Here is a 25,304-nt window from a genome sequence, read left to right as displayed (position 1 = left end):
TGTATTTATCTTTTGACATTTTTATCTTTTTATCCTATTACTAATTATACACCAAGCGCAAATACACATTTTGTTTATATGTATGACTTCATACCTACACACACACGCACACACACACAGATAATTTAAGCAATTCAAATCCAGTAACTAACCTGCAATGGTACAAAGTAAACTGCTAAAGGTTAAAAAAAAAAAGTTTATTTTAGTAACAACTGATACATAAGCATCAGACTATTAAAAAAGTAATGGGTTCAGTAGGCAAAAGAGCAGTTCCTCAGTGTGAGTTTTTTTTAAGCCTTCGCTTCCTGGCATATTTAAGACCGGGAAATACTTAGTAAATAAACCCCTGTGACACCATCTGTCAAACATGTAGGAAGAAGTGTGCTGGTCTGGGACTTTTTGTTGGATTTCCAGTCGGTGACTTGCATACAGTGACTGGTACCCTGATCCAATAGAGCTACAGTACTATAGCTTTTTACATGGTGGGTAGGATTCATCCTACAGCAAGATAATGACCCAAAGTATACCTCCAGGTTATGTCAGAACCACATTCAAGGGAAATAACAAGATGGTAGGCTTGAAATCTTAGAATGGCCAGAACAATCTCCAGACTTAAATCCCATGGAGCAAGGTTTGGGATGAAGGAGACAGGCGAGTGAAAGCAAAGTGAACGTCAAGTCCAACACATTTGTGGGAACTTCTGCAACAGTATTGGGAAGAACTTCCTGAATAATATTTTATCTGCAAAAGGTGACTACTTTGATAATACAAAAATAATGATTACATTTTATTAAATAAAATTATGTATTTGTTCAATGCTTTCATTTTAATTTCAGAATAGTCTGAATAAATGGCAGTGTCTTGAAACATGTTAACTGGTAATGATTGTATGTATGTGTATAATTTGTACTGTTTCTGGATCACAATCTTTTTGATAAATTTATTTCTTCTTGTCACCAAAAAAGAATTTCTTTGGCTTGTCAACCTGTAAATAGAATAAAGTAATATATTATTAGGAGTACCAGCATAGACAGTGGCATAAATTTAACTTGTCGTCCGAGGCAAGATAGAAGTCCTAATTCTGAGTTGCTCGCAGCAGCGATTTTGTTAGCAGTTGGGCAAAACCATGTGCACTGCAGGAGAGGCAGATATAACGTGTAGAGAGAGTTAGATTTGGGTGGGGTGTGTTCAAACTGTTCAAGTTTTATTACTCGTTGATAAATGGGCCCCTTATTCCATACTACAAATGAAGCTTACGGTTGAATATTAAACAGTAATTAAGGTACCTATTTATTAAATGGTATTAGCACCTTTCCCATCTACCTTTAGGTGGTTTACTTAGCACAGGTTCCTACCTGGACGTGGTGGATGGGCCCACAATTTTTTAGCCAAATTAGTGCTAAGCCCTTCACTTATACTCCATGTTTTAATTTTAAGAGTTTATAAAAATTACATTGACTATCAGTATTCTTAGTGCTTAGAGTGTGCACCTGCATTTTTTGTTTGCCTATTTAGTAATACCCACAAATATGCCCCATTCATTAACATCTGTTATCACCACTATTAACTGCAATAACAGATAAATTAGCAGAGCAATTTACCAATCATGTCATGATCAGCAATAACTTTGTCTCATTAAAACCTCCTTCAATGCTTGCTAATTGCCTCAGTGTGGCAAGTGTTTGTATTGCACATGTGCATCCAATGTGCTGTGCCTGCACACATTCCAAGCTGTTGGGGAGGATCGCTCTTCCAGGGCCATAAGGAGGTGTGTGCGGACTGTGTGGTCACACTGGGTAGGACAGCCAGGAGGCAGTACCAGTCGTACTTGCCGGTGGCTGAAGCACACACCCTGCTCTGGCTCCCGCTCTGTGCAAGAAGAGACCCTGTGTCTACTCCGCCAGTGCCGTGGGAGCTGTGCTGCTGCTTGGAGCATCTGTAAGACACTCTGAGCAGCAGGATGTGAGCCAATCAATGGACTCACCTGCCCACAACGTCTGGCGGATGGGAGTAGCACTGTTATGGAACTGCCATCTTCCACGAAACTGTGGACTACACACTGAACATGGCTTAAGCTATCCAGGCCAAACTCTAATGAGCTGTTTTTCGGGGTATCTGTTTGGATGGTCGACCATGTTAAGGTCAACAGTCATTAGGTCGACCACTTTTGGTCGACATTGACATGGTTGACATGGACAAATGGTCAACACATGAAAATGGACGACACATGAAAAGGTCGACATGGCTTTTTTTTTTTTTAAATAGATTTTTAACTTTTTCATACTTTACCATCTACATGGACTATGATAGGGAACGGTAACCTGTGCCGAGCACAGCGGTAGCAGAACGAGGCACCTTGCCCGCAGCATGGCGAGCAAAGCGAGCCATGCAAGGGTACGCGGTACACTAATTGGGGGTCGTGGGCATGTTACGGAAAAAATGACACCAAAAACAGTAAAAAAAATACTTGTTGACCTTTTCATGTGTCGACATGTTCCATGTCGGACATTTTCATGTGTCGACTATTACTCCATGTCGACAATGTCTATGTCAACCAATAGTGGTCGACCAAATTAATGTTGATCTTAACATGGTCGACCATTTATACCAGAACCGTTTTTCAGAGCTTGTTAATTTGTCACAGACCACAGACCTCATTGAGAACTATGGGGCCTTCTGTGTTAGTGTACCTAATCGAGGAGATTTATATGGTATTTGTGATATCTCCTTCATCAGGAATTTGACAAAAAGATCTGATACTTAAAATTGTCATTACTAACTACCGTGATTTTTTGGATCAATTTTCTAATGAAATAGGCCCCTAAGGACTCTGCAAACTAGCAGCAGATGCTTGGATAGGCATTAACCACGTCACTCACCCATTCACATGCCGCCAAACCCAAACACATCACATCTTCCCTGCTAAATATTTTAGACATTTACATTATAATATTGATCCCACTACCCCATGATGAGACTTTCTATTGTGCTTTCATCTATCCCTGCTAAATTATAGTTGAACAGGCTCACCCTCTGGTTTTAACACACAATAAACTATATACTGTACATCCATACCTGAATTTTTGCAATAACATTGTGGATGGATATGGAAATAACAAGCTGAAAAGTACTAGTACCAAAGAAACTAATTAAGAGTGTAAATAAATTATTATAGGTAGGATATACAGGTGTTTTACAGTTATTTTGTTATTTAACTAAAGGTCCTAGTATACTGTATAGGAATAATTTGAGACAAAACTATAGTAAAGCATACATTGTTGTTAAAGCAGAACACATTAGAACAGACATACCTTAGCAGCATGCTGTTTTTTTCCAGCTGGCTTAGAAATGTCTCTTGCTGCAATAGTCTCATAAGCACTTTCCTCTGCAGCGCTTGTTAGGGCAACTTTCCTAGTAATTTCTCTAGACGTTACTTCTTTAGAAGTTCGACTGGAAATATGATCATATAAGTTTGTACTACTACTACTACTACTACACATAGAGTAGTTGGATAGCTGATCCACGGATTGATACTCATTTGTGAAATGGGGGCCCCTAAAGGGTATTTGTTCATAAACTTCAGTATCAGAGTGAGAAGGAACCATGGAATGCAGAAATGAACTGCCAGAGTTTTCCCCCCGGAAAAAAGGACCACTTAATGTTTTACTATTAATTGTCTGAATTGATGTCGCAAACCTCATCTCCGTAACTTCACATTCGGAATGTTCCTTCAAACTATTGATCATTCTAGGTGTCCTTGTGTCCACTTTCATTGCTTCCTGGTTTAAGGATTTTGAGGAGCTCTGTAAATGGCCCAGGGCTGATGGCAGACATTTAACCTCAGAATAAATAACATCTGGAGTACTGGTCGTAACCTTATTATTTTGATTGACCTGTGGGTCTCTGACCAGAGAATATAGGCCATCTGCATTCATACTTTTTGAATATAGATCTTCTTTTGCCTCTCTTTTAGGCATTGAATAGGTTTGGTCATTATTGTCATCAAGATTACTTCTCTCAGGTAGTGGTGGAGCAATGTCCTAGAACATATATTGTAATACATAATTGTTAGTAAATTAAGCACAAGTTATGACCCCACCTCCCACTTTCTTCACTAGTCCATATGTTTTTGCTGTTGGAATGATGTATTTCTAAAAACCTGCTTAGTTGATGTAGGAATAGAGCTGGTTTCTACATGTAACCACACTCATCCAGCCTGCAACTTGGTTGTACGGGCACAATAATACAGATGTGGCAGCTTATAATGAACAACACCTTATCATAAAATAAGCCCTTTCTTCCAAGCTTTATAGCTCTCTTTGCAATATAAACGGGCTTGTTGTGGATCACTATACATTGAACATTAGCCAGGGGCGTCTAGAGAGTGGCGTTCCACTGTTACTTTGCATACCTTCTTACCAGTATGCTATGTCGTTGGAGGGGGACTGGGTAAAGTTGTTTCTGATAGATGAGCTGCAGGGTCCTCTCTAGCAGTGACTGTGAGGTTATGGATCCTCACTAGCAGTTTCCAATGGAGGTTGTCTTGGTCCCCACTGAGTGCTCATTACAGACAGGTGTTGGTCCGAACAGTGGAGCAGATGTATTAAGCCTGGAGAAGTGATAAAGCAGTGATAGGTGCAAGGTGATAATGCACCAGCCAATCAGCTCCAATATGTAAATTGACAGGAGCAGATTGGCTGGTGCGTTATCACCTTGCACTTATCACTGCTTTATCACTTCTCCAGGCTTAATACATCTGCCCCACTAGTGTGCCTCTGGTGCAATAATAAGCCGTTATCTGGGCGGTCCCAGTGTGCTGCTGGCTACAGGTCCCGAGATCTTGCATGACGTCACGGGTCTTGCGATAACATTGTTGTTTCTCTGGCCAGAGGGATTTCAGCACTTCTAAAGTTATTAGACTGTATACTGAGCTCACGATGGCCACAGCAGCAGTACACTGGGCTCATGCCAGTGTAGCATGTGCAGCGCTAAAAACAGAGACCCGTCAGCAAAATGGACTTGCGTGTAGCCCTGCAGAGGACACAGTTGCACTGGGCCAGACAGATATCCATAACTTAAACTAATAGTATTATATCTTGCCATGGTAAAAGACCCTATTGCTATTGCATGCATAATGCAGCTATAACACTTAAAGTAGCAGTCGTACCTTTTCACTGGTCACACTGCTCTGTTTCTGTCTGTTGTGATTGACACCACCTTTGTTACTTTTGGGAAGGTCTGACTTAGGTTGAGAAAGTCCATTTTGTTGCTTAACATTAGCTGGCTGAATGCTGTCATATGGGTTGATATCGGAATACTGCAGAATAAACAATACAGTTATTGTGATTGTTAACCTTGCACAGAACATTTCTAATAAATAAATACATGTTATTAATAAAAACAGTTTTACTTTCAAATTGATTGTAAATATCGGACATGCGGCTACATGTTACTGTACAGAAACTAAGAGAAAAATACAATCTCATCTCAGGATGCTAGCATCTACTAAGCAGTCCATATTGTGTACTAAATATTGTGTAATGGACCAATGTACTAGGCCTTGGAAAGAGATAAATTGGAGAGAGATAAAGTACCAGCCAGTCAGCTCCTGTCATTTTCCAATACAGCCAGCACAGTATAGGACCCTATTCAGCAAGAGTTGCAAATTCTGCTAAAAAAGTTGCGTCTCTAAACGATGTGATCACATCACTGAAGCAAGAATTAATGATGATCCCCTGCATACGCAGCTAGTCTGCACGTGCCATTTTCTTCATCGGAAAAATGGTCCGGCCACGTCTGTGATGGCCGGACCACTCCCTCGCAAACGTCCGTTGCTGCCCACCCACCACTGTCACTCAAAGTGTGATTGCATCCGGGATGCAATCACACTTTCGTAGCTCGTGCATGCGCTATGCAAATGCAGATCATGAGCAGAAGTCCGAAAATCGCCTGCTTTCCAATCCGTGCTGAATGAGGGCCATAGTCCATATTATACCTTAATGTACGACTGTGACAGCTTCTCTCCAAAAGGCCAAATAGGTGTGTTCTGATAATGGGAGATGAGTGCAGGCAGACTCTCGTGGGAGCAGGAATCACCCGATACTACCAATTCTCCGTTTTGTAACTGGTTTATAAGAAAATGACGGCACCGTTCTTTCCCCCTGTAATAAAAAAGCGGGGGGTTATGGAGATAAAAATCAGGGAATTCCTAAATGATACAGGTAGCAATCATTGTATATGGTAACCATATATATACACTACCGTGTAGAACACAAACATTTTCTAATTTCTCTGACGTCCTAAGTGGATGCTGGGACTCCGTAAGGACCATGGGGAATAGTGGCTCCGCAGGAGACTGGGCACAACTATAAAGAAAGCTTTAGGTCTAACTGGTGTGCACTGGCTCCTCCCACTATGACCCTCCTCCAGACTTCAGTTAGAATCTTGTGCCCGGCTGAGCTGGATGCACACTAGGGGCTCTCCTGAGCTCCTAGAAAGAAAGTATATTTAGGTTTTTTATTTTACAGTGAGATCTGCTGGCAACAGACTCACTGCAGCGAGGGACTAAGGGGAGAAGAAGCGAACCTACCTAACAGGTGGTAGTTTGGGCTTCTTAGGCTACTGGACGCCATTAGCTCCAGAGGGATCGACCGCAGGACCCGACCTTGGTGTTCGTTCCCGGAGCCGCGCCGCCGTCCCCCTTACAGAGCCAGAAGCACGAAGAGGTCCGGAAAATCGGCGGCAGAAGACTTCGGTCTTCACCAAGGTAGCGCACAGCACTGCAGCTGTGCGCCATTGCTCCTCATGTACACCTCACACTCCGGTCACTGATGGGTGCAGGGCGCTGGGGGGGGGGCGCCCTGAGGGCAATATATGACACCTTGGCTGGCAAATCTACATCATATATAGTCCCAGAGGCTATATAGATGTAACATTACCCCTGCCAGTATTCCAGAAAAAGCGGGAGAAAGTCCGCCGAAAAAGGGGCGGGGCCATCTCCCTCAGCACACTGGCGCCATTTTTCCCTCACAGCTCCGCTGGAAGGAAGCTCCCTGGCTCTCCCCTGCAGTCTGAACACTACAGAAGGGTAAAAAAGAGAGGGGGGGGGGGGCACTAAATTTAGGCGCAGTATAGATATATATATATGATATATAAAAAAGCAGCTATAAGGGAAAACACTCATTTATAGTGGGATCCCTGTGTTATATAGCGCTCTGGTGTGTGCTGGCATACTCTCTCTCTGTCTCCCCAAAGGGCTTTGTGGGGTCCTGTCCTCTGTCAGAGCATTCCCTGTGTGTTTGCGGTGTGTCGGTACGGCTGTGTCGACATGTTTGATGAGGAGGCTTATGTGGAGGCGGAGCAAATGCCTGTAAATGTGATGTCACCACCTGCGGGGTCGACACCTGAGTGGATGGTGCTGTGGAAGGAATTACGCGACAGTGTCGACTCCTTGCATAAAAGGTTTGACGACATACATAATGTGGGACAGCCGGCTTCTCAGCCTGTGCCTGCCCAGGCGTCTCAAAAGTCATCAGGGGCTCTAAAACGCCTGCTACCTCAGATGACAGACACAGATGTCGACACGGATACTGACTCCAGTGTCGACGACGATGAGACTAATGTAACTTCCAGTAGGGCCACACGTTACATGATTGAGGCAATGAAAAATGTGTTGCACATTTCTGATGTTACCCCCGGTACCACAAAAAAGGGTATTATGTTTGGAGAGAAAAAACTACCAGTAGCTTTTCCTCCATCTGAAGAGTTAAATGAAGTGTGTGAAGAAGCGTGGGCTTCCCCTGATAAAAAGCTGGTAATTTCTAAGAGGTTACTAATGGCGTACCCTTTCCCGCCAGAGGATAGGGCACGCTGGGAAACATCCCCTAGGGTGGATAAAGCGCTCACACGCTTGTCAAAGAAGGTGGCACTACCGTCTCCGGATACGGCCGCCCTGAAGGAATCTGCTGATAGAAAGCAGGAGGCTATCCTGAAGTCTATATATACACACACAGGTGTTATACTGAGACCGGCTATTGCTTCAGCCTGGATGTGCAGTGCTGCTGCTGCGTGGTCAGATTCCCTGTCAGAAAATATAGATACCCTAGACAGGGACACTATATTGCTAAACGTTGAACATATAAAAGACGCACTTTTATACATGAGGGATGCACAGAGGGATATTTGCCGGCTGGCATCCAAAATTAGTGCAATGTCCATTTCTGCCAGGAGAGGGTTATGGACTCGGCAGTGGACAGGAGATGCAGATTCCAAACGACATATGGAAGTTCTGCCTTATAAGGGTGAGGAGTTGTTCGGGGATGGTCTCTCGGACCTCGTATCCACAGCAACAGCTGGGAAGTCTCTCGTATCCACAGCAACAGCTGGGAAGTCTACATTTTTACCCCATGTTCCCTCACAACCAAAGAAAGCACCGTATTATCAGGTACAGTCCTTTCGGCCCAATAGGGGCAAGCGGGTTAAAGGCGCGTCCTTTCTGCCCAGAGGCAGAGGTAGGGGAAAGAAGCTGCAGCATACAGCCAGTTCCCAGGAGCCAAAGTCCTCCCCCGCTTCCTCTAAGTCCACAGCATGACGCTGGGGCTCCACAGGCGGAGCCAGGTGCGGTGGGGGCCCGTCTCAAATTTTTCAGCAATCAGTGGGCTCGCTCACTGGTGGATCCCTGGATCCTTCAAGTAGTATCTCAGGGGTACAAGCTGGAATTCGAGACGTCTCCCCCCCCGCCGTTTCCTCAAATCTGCCTTGCCAACCACTCCCTCAGGCAGGGAGGCAGTGTTACAGGCAATTCACAAGCTGTATTCACAACAAGTGATAGTAAAGGTGCCCCTACTTCAACAAGGAAGGGGTTACTATTCCACAATGTTTGTGGTACCGAAACCGGACGGTTCGGTGAGACCCATTTTAAATTTGAAATCCTTGAACACATATATAAAAAAATTCAAGTTCAAGATGGAATCGCTCAGGGCGGTTATTGCAAGCCTGGACGAGGGAGATTACATGGTATCACTGGACATCAAGGATGCTTACCTGCATGTCCCCATTTACCATCCTCACCAGGAGTACCTCAGATTTGTGGTACAGGATTGTCATTACCAATTCCAGACGTTGCCGTTCGGTCTATCCACGGCTCCGAGGGTCTTTACCAAGGTAATGGCCGAAATGATGATACTCCTTTGAAAGAAGGGAGTTTTAATTATCCCGTACTTGGACGATCTCCTGATAAAGGCGAGGTCCAGAGAGCAGTTGTTGGTCGGGGTAGCACTATCTCGGGAAGTGCTACAACAGCACGGCTGGATTCTAAACATTCCAAAGTCACAGCTGGTCCCTACGACACGTCTACTGTTCCTGGGGCTGGTTCTGGACACAGAACAGAGAAAAGTGTTTCTCCCGGAGGAGAAGGCCAAGGAGCTGTCATCTCTAGTCAGAGGCCTCCTAAAACCAAAACAGGTGTCGGTGCATCACTGCACGCGGATCCTGGGAAAAATGGTAGCTTCCTACGAAGCGATTCCATTCGGCAGGTTTCATGCAAGAACCTTTCAGTGGGACCTGTTGGACAAGTGGTCCGGATCGCATCTTCAGATGCATCGTCTGATATCCCTGTCTACAAGGACAAGGGTGTCTCTGCTGTGGTGGCTGCAGAGTGCTCATCTTCAAGAGGGCCGCAGATTCGGCATACAGGACTGGGTCCTGGTGACCACGGATGCCAGCCTTCGAGGCTGGGGGGCAGTCACACAGGGAAGAAACTTCCAAGGACTATGGTCAAGTCAGGAGACTTCCCTGCACATAAATATTCTGGAACTAAGGGCCATTTACAATGCCCTAAGTCAGGCAAAACCCCTGCTTCAAAACCAGCCGGTACTGATCCAGTCAGACAACATCACGGCGGTCGCCCATGTAAACCGACAGGGCGGCACGAGAAGCAGGACGGCGATGGCAGAAGCCACAAGGATTCTCCGATGGGCGGAAAATCACGTGTTAGCACTGTCAGCAGTGTTCATTCCGGGAGTGGACAACTGGGAAGCAGACTTCCTCAGCAGGCACGACCTCCACCCGGGAGAGTGGGGACTTCATCCAGAAGTCTTCCAAATGATTGTAAACCGTTGGGAAAGGCCACAGGTGGACATGATGGCGTCCCGCCTAAACGAAAAGCTAGAAAAAGTATTGCGCCAGGTCAAGAGACCCGCAGGCGATAGCTGTGGACGCTCTAGTAACACCGTGGGTGTACCGTCGGTTTATGTGTTCCCTCCTCTTCCTCTCATACCAAAGGTACTGAGGATAATACGGAGAAGAGGAGTAAGAACTATACTCATTGTTCCGGATTGGCCAAGAAGAGCTTGGTACCCGGAACTTCAAGAAATTATCTCAGAGGACCCATGGCCTCTGCCGCTCAGACAAGGCCTGCTGCTGCAGGGGCCCTGTCTGTTCCAAGACTTACCGCGGCTGCGTTTGACGGTATGGCGGTTGAACACCGGATCCTGAAGGAAAAGGGCATTCCGGAGGAAGTCATTCCTACGCTGATTAAGGCTAGGAAAGAAGTAACCGCAAACCATTATCACCGCATATGGCGAAAATATGTTGCGTGGTGTGAGGCCAGGAAGGCCCCAACGGAGGAATTTCAGCTGGGCCGTTTTTTGCACTTCCTACAGTCAGGGGTGACTATGGGCCTTAAATTGGGTTCCATTAAGGTCCAGATTTCAGGCTATCGATTTTCTTCCAGAAAGAACTGGCTTCGCTACCTGAAGTTCAGACTTTTGTTAAGGGAGTGCTGCATATTCAGCCCCCTTTTGTGCCTCCAGTGGCACCTTGGGATCTCAACGTGGTGTTGGATTTCCTAAAGTCACATTGGTTTGAGCCACTGAAAACCGTGGATTTGAAATACCTCACGTGGAAAGTGGTCATGTTGTTGGCCTTGGCTTCGGCCAGGCGTGTATCAGAATTGGCAGCTTTGTCATGTAAAAGCCCTTATCTGATTTTCCATATGGATAGGGCAGAATTGAGGACTCGTCCCCAGTTTCTCCCTAAAGTGGTATCAGCGTTTCATCTGAACCAACCTATTGTGGTGCCTGCGGCTACAAAAGACTTGGAGGCTTCCAAGTTGTTGGACGTAGTCAGGGCCCTGAAAATATATGTTTCCAGGACGGCTGGAGTCAGGAAAACCGACTCGCTATTTATCCTGTATGCGCCCAACAAGTTGGGCGCACCTGCTTCAAAGCAGACTATTGCTCGCTGGATCTGTAGTACGATTCAGCTTGCACATTCTGCGGCTGGACTGCCGCATCCAAAATCAGTGAAAGCCCATTCCATGAGGAAGGTGGGCTCTTCTTTGGCGGCTGCCCGAGGGGTCTCGGCTCTACAACTTTGCCGAGCAGCTACTTGGTCGGGGTCAAACACATTTGCAAAATTCTACAAGTTTGACACCCTGGCTGAGGAGGACCTAGAGTTTGCCCATTCGGTGCTGCAGAGTCATCCGCACTCTCCCGCCCGTTTGGGAGCTTTGGTATAATCCCCATGGTCCTTACGGAGTCCCAGCATCCACTTAGGACGTCAGAGAAAATAAGAATTTACTCACCGGTAATTCTATTTCTCGTAGTCCGTAGTGGATGCTGGGCGCCCATCCCAAGTGCGGATTGTCTGCAATACTTGTATATAGTTGTTGCTTAACTACAGGGTTATTGTTGAGCCATCTGTTGAGAGGCTCAGTTGTTATCATACTGTTAACTGGGTATTGTATCACGAGTTATACGGTGTGATTGGTGTGGCTGGTATGAGTCTTACCCGGGATTCAAAATCCTTCATTCTTGAGTCAGCTCTTCCGGGCACAGTATCCTAACTGAAGTCTGGAGGAGGGTCATAGTGGGAGGAGCCAGTGCACACCAGTTAGACCTAAAGCTTTCTTTATAGTTGTGCCCAGTCTCCTGCGGAGCCGCTATTCCCCATGGTCCTTACGGAGTCCCAGCATCCACTACGGACTACGAGAAATAGAATTACCGGTGAGTAAATTCTTATTTTTTGTTTTTAATTAAAGCATGTAATGTTTAAATGTATTTTGTAATGAAAGCGTAGGTCAAATAAGCAATTAAAGATTTAGAAAAATAAAATAAAATGTAATCTTCATTTTTGACTCATCAAAGTAGCCACCTTTTGCAGATATTATGACAAACACACTTGGCATTCCTACTACAATCAAGATGGTATTACATGGTTATGCAAAATATTATGGTTGCCCTTTTGGTTCAGAGTGCCAGTCACTCCATTCAAGTTGCTGACTTTGGATACAGCAAAAGACCATCATCCTTCCTCTTCCACATATGACATTTGGTGTTACAGGGGTTTATTTATGAAGTGGTGATGGTAAAAATGTTTAAGCCTGAAATGTAAAAGGCAATGCCTTTAATAGCAAAATATGGGATGTTGCATGAAAAAGGATCATCTATGTCCTAAATGTAGCTTCTATTATGTTCAAATAAATGTAATAGTTTATGCAGTAGATGTTGTGGTGCAATGTTTATGTAGTATATATGTGAGTGCTGTGTTTATGCAAGTATAATATTCTTATACTTTATTTGTATGGTGCCACAAGGTCTCTGCAGCACCTTACCAAGTACATATGAGGAAGTACCCAAAAGAACTGGAATTGTGTTCTAAAGGGTGAGGTGCTTGTAGTATGGGCTTCAGCTACTAGGTGAATGTTTGCGGAACCCTTCAGAGCCAGTATCCCCGCTGACGTAGGTAGCGTTTGACTGCAGTGATTTGTTTTTCCAATGAGTTATTCACTTGTATGCCTATTTTTTTTATTTTAAATCAAGTAAACATAGATAAAGAACAAGAATAAACAAAGACAGTCAAAAATACACAAAAGCACATATGCATTTCCCTAGGTAAAACAGTAGACATATATATGAACAGTGTAGCACTTAGGTAAATATACAGTACAGAGCCATTACTATGCAAGTGAAATGACAAAACACAGAGATATTAAATTCCAAAGCAGGCTTTAGAAACAATGCAAGTCGTACATGAACAAAGAGCAAAGATATTAGCCCTGCACAGCAATATTACTAGGATCGAGTCAATATGGAAATATACATGGAGGCAGATGAGCGCAAACCAGAGGCAAGAGTTTGGAGAACATGTCATATATAGCATAATGTAAATTAAACAGAGGTATCAAAATAATACCGTCTTTTCAAAGTCCCCAGACCTTACCATATTTCCCTGAACATTTACAGTATGTTTGGCGCACATAAAACGCTTGTGAGATAGTGTGGTGTTAACCAGCGCTACCTAGGCTGCAAGGGAGGGAGGGTTGTGGCCCATCCAGGTGGGGCTATACAAACATGGGACAGAGTAAGGAGAGTATTAACATATATTCGGAGATGGGTAGGGAGAGAGAGTCTTCCAGATCAAGCCTAAAGATACAAATACGAGGATTCATGAGAGGGTCAGAATACCTCCACTTCCACCCAAAAGGCAGACACCCGCTGGCACATCCAGAGCCGATGCTAGAAATCAGCAGCAGGAGCGGAGCACTTAGGGCAAGTATCAGATGCTGATCCTCCAATTTGAAACAGTCTACTCATGGTCCAATAGACCCTATGTAAGATGTACAGTTGGTTCTGCTGAAATCTGGAATATGCCGTAGCAGCCCTCGGGGAGCTGAGAACATAGTCCCAGTCTTCATCCTCCAGCGCACCCAGGTGTACCACCACTTTAGCTCGGAAAGCACCCAAACCATCAAACCCAGAGAAGAAGGGGAGAGAGGAGTATAGAACCGAAACCTTTTTACGTTTAAGGCGTGGCAGAGTTATAAGTACCAAAAAAAATAATATCTAGGAATGGCATATGTAAAGGGAAAATAATAAAATGTGTGGAGAATTCCATCTTGGTATTGTTGACCTATTACAGACACCCTAAAAGAGATCCAACCTGAACTGCTCTCCAGACCACAGATTTAAAAAAAAACTCATATTGTTCCACAGAGGAGAGCAGAGGTCTATGGTGGATTCCCTAACAATTTCGCAACAGCCATCCACACTCTCAATCTTGTTTGTTGCAACAGGGAGGGAGAGAGGTGAGTGGGGTATGCGCTAAAAGGAACTGCAATGGAGAGAATGTAAGACCCGCTTTATCCAGGATAGCTACAGGGAGATTCCCATAGTCCCCAGGGGCACTCTTTCGCCTATTATTAGTGAAGTCAAATGTGAAAACAATGCTCATTTGTTTCTTTTGATGTGAGAAGGATTGTATCAACCAAAATTTTTATTTGGAAGTTTTGAACAGGTTGCGCAAAAAACATCCCGATTTGTGGCGAACAGGTGACTGTTTTTTCCATCATGATAATGCATGTTAAGCAATTTTTAACCAAAAATGACATGACATCTTTGCCTCACCCACCGTATTCCCCCGATCTCACCCCGTGCAACTTTTTTACATTTCCTTGTATGAAAAGAGACCTTAAAAGAAAATGTTTTGCTGATATTAAAGAGGTGAAGCAAAAAATGGTAAAGTATTAAAAGGTGTCAATGAAGATGAGTTTAAAAATTGTTTTGAGCACTGGAAAACACGTTTGGACAAATGTATTGATTGAAGTGGATAGTACTTTGAGGGTGACTAAAGTTTCAAAATGTACAAAAATTTAAAAAAATGTAAATCATTAATTCCTTGGGGTTTTTGGGGTATAAATTCCACATAATAATAGAATTCAGAGATCTTCGTTACACATATTTGCGCAAATGTGTGAATAAGCCCCAAAGCCGCATCAAGGCATCTCTGTATATTTGGGGTCCCTAGCGCTATATCTAGGTGCAGGGTGTGGCACCCCAAAACACCAGCATAAGCCAGAAAGCCACAGCGTAGCATACCAGTGAAAAAACTATAGTGTTAATAAATTAGTATTTAGGAAGCCGAAGCTATAGAGAAAGTGAAACAAAAATGAAATGCAATTAAAATAGAGAAATAGTGTTAAAAAATTAATAAGTGAAAAGTGTTCATAGAATGTAAAGGTATGCCACACTAAGGCCATCCAGCTCAGCCAGTCCAGAGGCACCACACCTCACACCTCCATTACCCCAATCTGGGTCTAAGATTAACCAGCAAGGAGCCACATGATAATGGCTCCTTACTACAATATGTCTAAGCTATAATGCTCCATGTGGCATGTCAGGGCCTGCACCTCCTCCTAATGCAGGAACCTCTCTTCCTCTCACAACAAACATATATATTGGTAGATGCTCAATTAGCTTAGTGATATCATTCAGGTGCTCGAAAGCGAGGGGTATTTTCTTGTTTAGAAATTCTTTTATAGTAGTCCTGTGTTCCAGGAGCTATCATTTGACTCATTGTGTCTAATATTGACCCAGGTAAATTTGTGAAGTTTACTCTAGAGTGAGGTGCTATGCTTGTCCTGTGGGAGTAGATTTGGAGTATGCTGATCTTTATCCTTGTTTCCATATAGAGTATGATTCTATTAATTAATTAACTTGATGTCACTATTTTCTGCTATAAGGGCCTGGGAGGCACTGGTGGTGGTGGTGTGGGTATGATCTGATACCTTTTAGTCTGATTTTATACATATTGTATTTATCTTTTTGATCATGTAGATGCTCTGAATTGCCAGTCTTGATAAAGGTCCTATAATAGGACCGAAACGTTGAATGTTAAAGGTAACGTTATTGAACCTGATTAACCTGAATAAACTGATTGACACATCAAGATCTTCAAAGTGATTGATTTCTGCGAGAGTGCACCCACCACACGGGTGGTAGATGCGATAGATATATATATATATATATATATATACACAAACAAACATGACTTATAGAATAATATAGATAGCACTCTCGCTCGGTCTACAGGGTCTGGAGCATGCAGTGATTGTCAGGGCTCCAGCTATGTTGTGTGAGAATGGCTGGTGGGTCAGGGTCAGACTCATGAGATTCAGCCGTCTGCAGCATGCAGAATCAGCTTTCACCAGTGGTTCCCATCTCACAGTCCAGCAGTGGCGCCGGGAGCACAGTCACTTGCTGCAGCACAGGCTGAGCCATACCAGGTGGGAGCTGTCCTTTCCCCTTATTGCAGGTTTTACCAGGGCTCCTGGGACAGAGCCGATTAACTCTGTAACAGCAACCAGGGTGCGCTGCAGAGCTTTGTTGGAAGAGCAGCAGTCACACTTGGATCCTGCTGTGAATCACTCAGGTGCTGTTGTATGTGAAAGGTGCCCCTTCAGGGCTGGGAGCCCGGAGGCAGGAGTCTCCATTGTCTCTGGGAGTTACACTCCTGGGGTGACACAAATGGTGGAGACAGTGAGCAAGGAACATGGAGCAGTGGGTTAAGATAAGAGATGGATAGCTTTGGTAAAAAAAAAAAAAAGTGGATCCTGGTTGAATTTTTGTAGAGAGATGGAGAGTCTGATAGGCAGGGGGAAAGACTTCCAGAAGAAGGGAGCAACATGGGCAAAATCTTGGAGGTGGGAGGAAGTAATCAGTTGTCAGAAGACATAAAAAAGTATTTTGTAAACAAAGTTTACTTAGGAAGCGCCATTCAGTTAGGTCATAAATTACTCCAACCACAATATCAAAGTCAATATTTTAATAATGAAAAATACAAATATATATATGGTCATATTTAATTAAAAAACAGTACATATACAGTGGGGCAAAAAAGTATTTGGACAGCCACCGATTGTGCAAGTTGACCCACTTAAAAAGATGAGAGAGGTCTGTAATTTCCATCATAGGTACACTTCAACTGTGAGAGACAGAATCTGAAAAAAAAACAACAAGAAATCACATTGTATGATTTTTAAACAATTTACTTGTATATTCTTGTGGAAAATAAATATTTGGACACCTACCAAGCAGCAAGATTTCTGGCTCTCACAGACCTGTTACTTCTTCTTTAGGAAGCTCTTCTATCCTCCACTCGTTACCTCTATTAATGGCACGTGTTTGAACTGGTTATCTGTATAAAAGACACCTGTCCACACCCTAAAACAGTCAGACTGCTACCTCTCCACCATGGCCAAGATCAGAGAGCTGTCTAAGGACACCAGAGACAAAATTGTAGAGCTGCAAAAGGCTGAGATGAGCTACTCGACAATAGGCAAGCAGCTTGGTGAGAAGAGATCAACTGTTGGTGCAATTCTTAAAAAATGGAAGAAATACAAGATCACTGACAATCTCCTTCAACCTGGGGCTCCATGCAAGATCTCACCTCATGGGGTATAAATGATCTTGAGGACGGTGAGGAATCAGCCCAGAACTACACGGGGGGACCTGGTCAATGCCCTCAAGAGAGCTGGGACCACAGGCACAAAGGTTACCATTAGTAACACACTACGTTGTCATGGATTGAAATCCTGCAGCACCCGAAAGGTCCCCCTGCTTAAGCCAGCACATGTCCAGGCCCGTCTAAAGTTTGCCAGTGACCATCTGGATGATCCAGAGGAGGATTAGGAGAATGTAATGTGGTCAGATGAGAGCAAAATCGAACTTTTTGGTATAAACTCCACTCGTAGTGTTTGGAGGGAGAAGAATGATGAATGGCATCCCAAGAACACCATACCCACTGTGAAGCATGGGGGTGGAAACATCATGCTTTGGGGCTGCTTTTCTGCAAAGGGGACAGAATGACTGATCCGTATTAAGGAGAGGATGAATGGGGCCATGTATCGTGAGATTTTGGGCAAAAACCTCCTTCCCTCAGTAAGAGCATTGAAGATGGAACGTGGCTGGGTCATCCAGCATGACAATGACCCCAAACACACCGCCCAGGCAACTAAGGCATGGCTCCGTAAGAAGCATTTCAAGGTCCTGGAGTGGCCTAGCCAGTCTCCAGACCTCAACTCAATAGAAAATCTGTAGAGGGAGTTGAAAGTCTGTGTTGCCCGGCAATAGCCCCAAAACATGACAGATCTAGAGAAGATCTACATGGAAGAATGGACCAAAATACCTGCTACAGTGTGTGCAAACCTGGGCAAGAACTACAGGAAACGTTTGACCTCTGTAATTGCCAACCGAGGTTATATTACAAAGTATTGAGTTCAACTTTTTGATTGTCCAAATATTTATTTTCCGCAAGCATATACAGATAAATTGTTTAAAAATCATACAATGTGATTTCCTAGTTTTTTTTTTCAGATTCTGTCTCTCACAGTTGAAGTGTACCTATGATGGAAATTACAGACCTCTCTCATCTTTTTAAGTGGGTCAACTTGCACAATCGGTGGCTGTCCAAATACTTTTTTGCCCCACTGTATATTTATAAAAGAAGCATATTTATAAAATAAGCACACTGTAATGTGGCATAATATGAACTGGGGGCACTGTATGTCATAATGTGTATTGGAGATGCTGTGTGGCATAATGTGTACTGCCAGCCCTACAATGTGACATGTAAACTAGGGAACTACGATGGTTCATAAATAGAAAATGAACTAGGACACTATTATGGGGCATAAAATTAATAACTGCTGCTGAGAGGTGTCTCTCAAGAAACATTGGGCCATTTCAATATGTAGCTATGGGATCCACAAAGTTTTGGTTTTGCCCCTGATGGACTGTATTAACAACTGGCTATGCTACTAATACCTCCATTTTAAAAATTAAAATTGAATGCTTAATAGCGCTACAACGCTAAATAAAGAATGCTAACTAACCAATCAGGACTGTTGATAAGTTTATCACAGTGGTCAACCAGATGGGAAACTCAGATTGTGTTTATAAATAGATACTACTTATTTTGCAAATATATATTTATTGTTTTTAATGTGGCCATATATGTAATTGTATTTTTTATTGATTCAAATAATAACTTTGATATTTTGGTTGGAGTCATTTTTAACCTAACTGAATGGAGCTTATTAAGCAAACTTGGTTAACAAAATTATTTTTTGTGTCTGCTGTGTGCTGGGCTGCAGTGTGGCCAGTGATGCGCTTAAAAACACATTTATTGCTGTATTTTTCTTTAGAGGTGCATGGCCACGCCTCCTGTTATTAGGCCACACACCCTTAAAAGTACCTGGGCCCAACCAGGCTCTCTACTGCACTGGATATAGCACCCTCTTTGCTCACCTACAGTTTATGTACCAGGGGAACAACAGCTATTCAATAAAGCAAGTCTGTCCAGAATGAACCCTAAGTAGTGTATAAATGGACCTTTTGATATAAATACATGAAGTAGCATCCACCACACTCCCCATCTGGAGTTCCAACCCTCATCAGAAAGATCTCCCAGGTCAGGAGCCAGCTAAGATCATAGAGAAGCTAGGTCTCCTGGAGTTACCTTTGACTAGAGTAGTTCATAAAGCAAAGAAATACATTTACATGAGTCCACTTTAATCATGCCACCTTAACAGGCTCCCACCAAATGGAGACCCAAAAGTAAGTTGCAATTGCAAGTTTCTAAAAAAAAAAAAATAGATGTTGGGATTGACGTCTTGGTATAATTTGAAATGCTGTCCCATGTTTATACAGAGGCTTCCACAAGATTCCTCTGAAAGCTTATGCTATGTTTTTTTATTTATACGATGTACTGTGTGCAGACCACCAGTGTAGTTTTCATTGTTATGGCCCCCAAGGGCACCTTCCCATTCTCTCATTTCTCTTCCTGAGCCAGCTCTGGCCCTATATTTCAGAGATTTAGGAAACATTAAGTTTCCCATCCCTTGTGAGCAGAATTTCATTTTGGAGCAATAGACTGGCACTCATGGCCATCGCTCTCTGGGGTTTCAGATTGTATGTCATGTTCGTGGGCGCAGTGTAGGGAATTTATTGAGCTCCCTGCTAATCACAGATGAAACACTATTCTCCTGTGAGCACAGTGCTCAAATATGATGGCAAAGAAGAGGAGGGCCAGTAGGGGCATCTATATGGGGCTGCTTTAACATAAACTACCATAGTAGTTACAACCATAAACACAAGCAGAACAGCAACAAGTTATTTCATATGATCAATTCATTTTCTCTCATGTGAATGAGGGACACAAGTCTCATACATGCTATACATTCTGGTACTGCTAAGTATGACTAGGTGACACACATGTAGGGAGAAAACATTGCTAAAAGTCCTTCACTGTATTATACATTTATCTGGCTGGCATCTTTTCAGCACATGAAGACTCCACTGTGAGACAGGCCTATCTACACTCACTGCTTATAGTATATCACCAATTGCACAATGAAGGTCACTCAGATGTGGTTGGAGTTGCTATCACTGGAAGCTCTGGATGGTAATACAGCAGGAGACATCTATTACAAGTTGATACCTCCAGATGCAGCAGTGATCTGACCTGTATCCTACTAGGACACATCATCGGATCACTCACTCACCACTGAGCGGCATGCGGAACCTATGGGGACTCGCAAGCTCCCCATCACAGAGGCCAGGAAATCTCAGAGCAACCTGTCCTCCTCCCTCCCCTGGCCTCCTCCCTCCCCCGAAACAGCTGCAAACCGCCTCTGTTTTGGGAAGCGGAGGATGTTGGCGCCCCTCCCCACACCCCCAAACAGCAGCAGACTGTCGATCCCTGACTGTCTGCTGACGTCCTGCTTCCTACATGGCAGGACCTGTTCGCACATGAGCAGAACGGATCCTGAATGACTCTCAATATGTAGTAGTTTTTCTCTCACCCTACTAATAAAGTCACAGTTTATGACCTGGAGGTGTGAGAGGTTGCAGGGACATTTATGACTATCGTGTCACACACTGTGACTCCTTTTCCTTAAAGTCTCCAGCATGTAGAGGTTATTATTGTATTAAGCCTGTTTGGCTTGTCAGCCTGAGTGTCTCCTGTATCACAGATAATGTCATTCTCTGAACCATTAGTAACTGAGAATAGAATTATATTACAGTAATGCTGAGAAAGCAGGAAGTATAAAGGAGAACAAAGAGCAGGAAAACTGCACATGAAATTAAATTAAACTTTAACATGAAATGAAAATGTGTTAAGCCAGCAGCACTTAGCACAATGCTTTCCAAGGATGTGACAGCTTCTGCATCCAGCTCACATTAAGGATTATGGACCTTATTCAGCATCAGTTCCAGTTTTGATAAATTAGCAAAACTGCAACTGCTTGCGATCGCATGCTGGGGGCCGCCCAGCACAGGGCAAGGCTGCCCAGCATGCTAATTCAATTGCGATTGCATCGCTGATCAACGGAAACCCCCCTGCCTCTGCAGCGGGCTGTTGCTATTTTCTCCAACGCAGCGGCCACCCCAAACCCGCCCCCGTTTCCTACACCCCCACACCAAGTCGATGACCCTGCAATGTGTTGCTGCCAAGACTGCTAAGTGAACGCCTCTGCCTGTCAATCAGGTAGAGGCGTTCGCATCAATGCGATGCAATTGCATTGGCTGGCCAGCGCATGCGCAGATTGGGACCTGCGCATGCGCACTGGGCCTAAATAGGGCATAATGCGATTGCATCTGTTAGCGGCCCTTGTTGAATAAGGCCCTGTATGCTGTAACATAGATAAATATTGCCACCTTCTTCAATGACGTTAAAAGAAAAAAAAATGGTGAATAGGGGAGAACACCTGAAACATTGTTTTTTTAGATTTATAGTTACAAATATAAATATTATATTAACAATTTCTCATTTTGTACAGTAAAGTCACCATAACCACAACATTTCTGATACTTTCTTAGATCAAATAAGTATGGCATACCCTAATATATTCAGTTGCATGATTAAATAAACTTACTTATAGGACAGGATATAACCAAAAGTCCTTTGGCTTAATCTGATTATGAAGTGTCCGATCTCTTTATTTTTCAGACGGTCTTCTGATTCCCTTTTATGGAAAAACAAATGAATATTATGCACATGCGATCATTATTACATGTAACAGAAGGGTGTGGTATTGAAAGTCGACAGTAACTAGGTCGACAATGTCTAGGTCGACCACTATTGGTCGACAGTAACTAGGTCGACAGGGTGTCTAGGTCGACAGGGTGTCTAGGTCGACAGGGTGTTTAGGTCGACATGTTCTAGGTCGACAGGTCAAAAGGTCGACATGAGTTTTTAATGTTATTTTGGTGTCGTTTTCTTCGTAGAGTGACCGGGAACCCCAATTAGTGCACCGCGTCCCCTCGCATGGCTCGCCATGCTTCGGCATGGTGCCTTCGCTCCGCTACCACTTCGCTCGGCACAGATTACCGTTCCAATCGTAGTCCACGTGGATCGTTAAGTATGAAATGGTTCAAAAAAAGAAAAAAATTGTGAAAAACTCATGTCGACCTTTTGTCCTGTCGACCTAGAACATGTCGACCTAAAGACCCTGTCGACCTAGACACCCTGTCGACCTAGTTACTGTCGACCAATAGTGGTCGACCTAGACATTGTCGACCTAGTTACTGTCGACTTTCAGTCCGGATCCCGTAACAGAATGTGATAGATTGCAGTGAGCATTAATATTTGTCACTTTGGGCAGAGCAGCAGGAATATCTTGTGACCATATTTATGGACAAGCTTGATTACGACCTCATTACTTATAGAAATGATCAGGCAGTTGAAGCACTGCAATATGTAATTTAAAAACAAACAATCATGTTTTTATTGAAAATAGCTCAAACTTACAGCATAAAATTGACAGTAATTGAGAAAAATACAAACAAGGGGGAACAGAATGTCAACACAAGTACCATAAAAATAAATTATAACATATATTCATAATCATCATGTGGAAAAGGTTAAACGATACTCTCAAACTGTGTATACTTACAAAATATTATTTTATTATCCGGAAATGAAGTAACATTTTCGTTGATACATACAAAAGGTAACCAACAACAATAATCAACAAATAGTGGTGGTCATTCCGAGTTGTTCGCTCTGTAATTTTCTTCGCATCGCAGCGATTTTCCGCTAATTGCGCATGCGCAATGTTCGCACTGCGACTGCGCCAAGTAAATTTGCTAAGAAGTTTGGTATTTTACTCACGGCATTACGAGGTTTTTTCTTCGTTCTAGTGATCGTAATGTGATTGACAGGAAGTGGGTGTTTCTGGGCGGAAACTGGCCGTTTTATGGGAGTGTGTGAAAAAACGCTACCGTTTCTGGGAAAAACGCGGGAGTGGCTGGAGAAACGGAGGAGTGTCTGGGCAAACGCTGGGTGTGTTTGTGACGTCAAACCAGGAATGACAAGCACTGAACTGATCGCACTGGAAGAGTAAGTATCGAGCTACTCAGAAACTGCACAGAGAAGTCTTTTCGCAATATTGCGAATCTTTCGTTCGCAATTTTGATAAGCTAAGATTCACTCCCAGTAGGCGGCGGCTTAGCGTGTGCAATGCTGCTAAAAGCAGCTTGCGAGCGAACAACTCGGAATGAGGGCCAGTGATAGCAAGAAAAGAAGAAAAATAGTGAGAGAAAAAAGGGGCCTGTGAGGGGCAGCCTCAAACCCACATATACCAAAGCGTTTACACCTGGAATGGCTCATCCTCCAACAATATTTTGGTCTCATACAAACCCGTGTATTGAAAGCAAGAAGGCGAAGTATCCAAATAGCTTTCCCATAATTTCAAAACATTCTGGATTATTCATTATGTTATTTGGTTGTATTATTTTATCTACTGTTTATTTACTTTCTCAGGGGATGGTATTGGGATCCTAGCGCTTGGGATGCCGGCTGTCAGAATACCTACAGCGGCATACCGATACACAGAATCCCAACACCTGGTAGGTGAGTATTATAAACATTGCACTGTATCCCCCCCCCCCTAACCCTCCCTCCCCGTAGCCTGACCTTTACCCTCCCTCCCCACAGCCTGACCCTAACCCTCTCTCCCCACAGCCTAACCCTAACCCCCCCCAGAGCCTAAACCTTACCCTCCCTCCCTGCTTACTGCCTAACCCTGCCTGCCCGCAGCCTTACCCTAAATCTTCCTACCCGCAGCCTAACCCTAACCCTCTCACCCCACAGCCTAACCCTAACCTCCCCCTCCACCTCCCAGCCTAATCCTCCCTACTTCTTGCCTAACCCTCCATCCCCACAGCCTAAAACCTAACCTCTCCCCCAACCCCCGCAACCTAATTCTAACCTCCCCTATACTGTCTAAACCTAACACTAGCCCCCCACCCCCCTCCCCCCACCGCCACAGCCTAACCAGCCCCGACATACTTACGTTCGGGATGCTGACAGATGGGATTTCGGCGCCGGCATTGTGGTAAGTGTCGATATCCTGGCGGCGGTCTTCTGGCCAGTGTCAGAATTTTGGTGTCTGTATTCCAACTACCAGCATCCCGAACGCCAGTATGCTGACCGGATCGCTTTCTCAGTACCTATTTTATGCATCATTCTTTCCTGTTCAATTTATGCCTCTGAATCTCTATTAACTCTCCTCTTAACTGTTTGCCTTATTAACTCTGCTCCCATTCTATAGTGACATTTCCCGGTAATATGGGTTGACTCTAATTGTATGGTTCACACATTCCCCTCACACCTTACACCTCACAGTGACTTCTATATCTGTGGAGGTGTATTTTTGTTTAGTAATTTGTTAGAACTACAAGATCCGTATATTGTACAGCACTATGGGTTGTATTGATACGTTATAAATTCTCAGTAATGATAATAGTGCCATATGGTTATACCACAATATAGCAAACTAAATCAACATAAATGAATGTCTACATTAAAAAATACAGTTAAGAATGAACAGTGGAAATAAATATAAATTACTTGCATGGGTTTTCCAGAAAAACTACAATGTACATTGAATACAACATTGTACATTTTGAAAAAGTGCATTATTCTATAAATGAATGACCCACCTCCTTGACATAAGTCCATGAAACCACTCAGGAAGACCATCATCTGTACCCAGTTTTACTGGCAAATCCATTACACCGGGACATGACATGCCTTTCTTGTCATACTTAGACATCCCTGTATTAGTGCTTCTCTCTACTGAATGAACTTGGGACCTGCTTTGGATATATACTGTATGGTAACATATCATTTGCCTATTTCACTTCTGCATTAACTCTCCTATTGTTTTCTGAATAGAACATTATGAATTGAAGCAGAAAATACTGGTCCCCATAGTTGTTTAACAATAATAAGCAGTTGTAAAACCAGGAAAAATGAAGCTCATTGTACCCAAGTATCAACCATAAAAAAACTGATTTTCATGTATGCAAAAGGTGTAAAAGCTGCAAATATATAATACAGACAAAAGAGTTAAGCACTGAGGCTCAGGTTTTGCTTGAGGGACTATTGCAGATTTTATAAAATACCCATGTATTATGTAGCTTCACTTATGTTTACTTGTTGTGAGAATGTGGTATATT

General features: G+C 43.5%; 1 protein-coding gene across 1 annotated transcript; it reads right to left on the bottom strand.

Moving 5' to 3' along the window:
• LOC134935265 (SH2 domain-containing protein 7-like) lies at positions 1-24,927 on the bottom strand. Its single transcript, XM_063930432.1, has 6 exons — positions 24,786-24,927; positions 21,716-21,805; positions 5,996-6,161; positions 5,168-5,317; positions 3,312-4,040; positions 1-985 (listed from the first exon to the last, which is right to left on the bottom strand). Exons 1-6 carry the CDS (start codon positions 24,896-24,898, stop codon positions 941-943), a joined length of 1,293 nt encoding a protein of 430 aa, XP_063786502.1. The 5' UTR covers positions 24,899-24,927; the 3' UTR covers positions 1-940.
• Positions 24,928-25,304: the final 377 nt, after the last annotated feature.

Source organism: Pseudophryne corroboree, chromosome 6 (assembly GCF_028390025.1).
Source record: "Pseudophryne corroboree isolate aPseCor3 chromosome 6, aPseCor3.hap2, whole genome shotgun sequence".
In the NCBI taxonomy this organism is placed as follows: domain Eukaryota; kingdom Metazoa; phylum Chordata; class Amphibia; order Anura; family Myobatrachidae; genus Pseudophryne; species Pseudophryne corroboree.
Note: the sequence above shows the minus strand (reverse complement) of the source record. Positions and strands in the feature narration are given on the sequence as shown.

Excerpts from the sequence above, each read along its gene's own strand:
- LOC134935265 (XM_063930432.1), bottom strand. The coding sequence starts at position 24,898 with ATGTCTAAGTATGACAAGAAAGGCATGTCATGTCCCGGTGTAATGGAT. Across the intron at positions 21,806-24,785 it reads CATGGACTTATGTCAAGGAG|GGAATCAGAAGACCGTCTGA; the intron begins GTGGGTCATTCA and ends TTTCCATAAAAG. Across the intron at positions 4,041-5,167 it reads GCAGTGTGACCAGTGAAAAG|GACATTGCTCCACCACTACC; the intron begins GTACGACTGCTA and ends TATATGTTCTAG.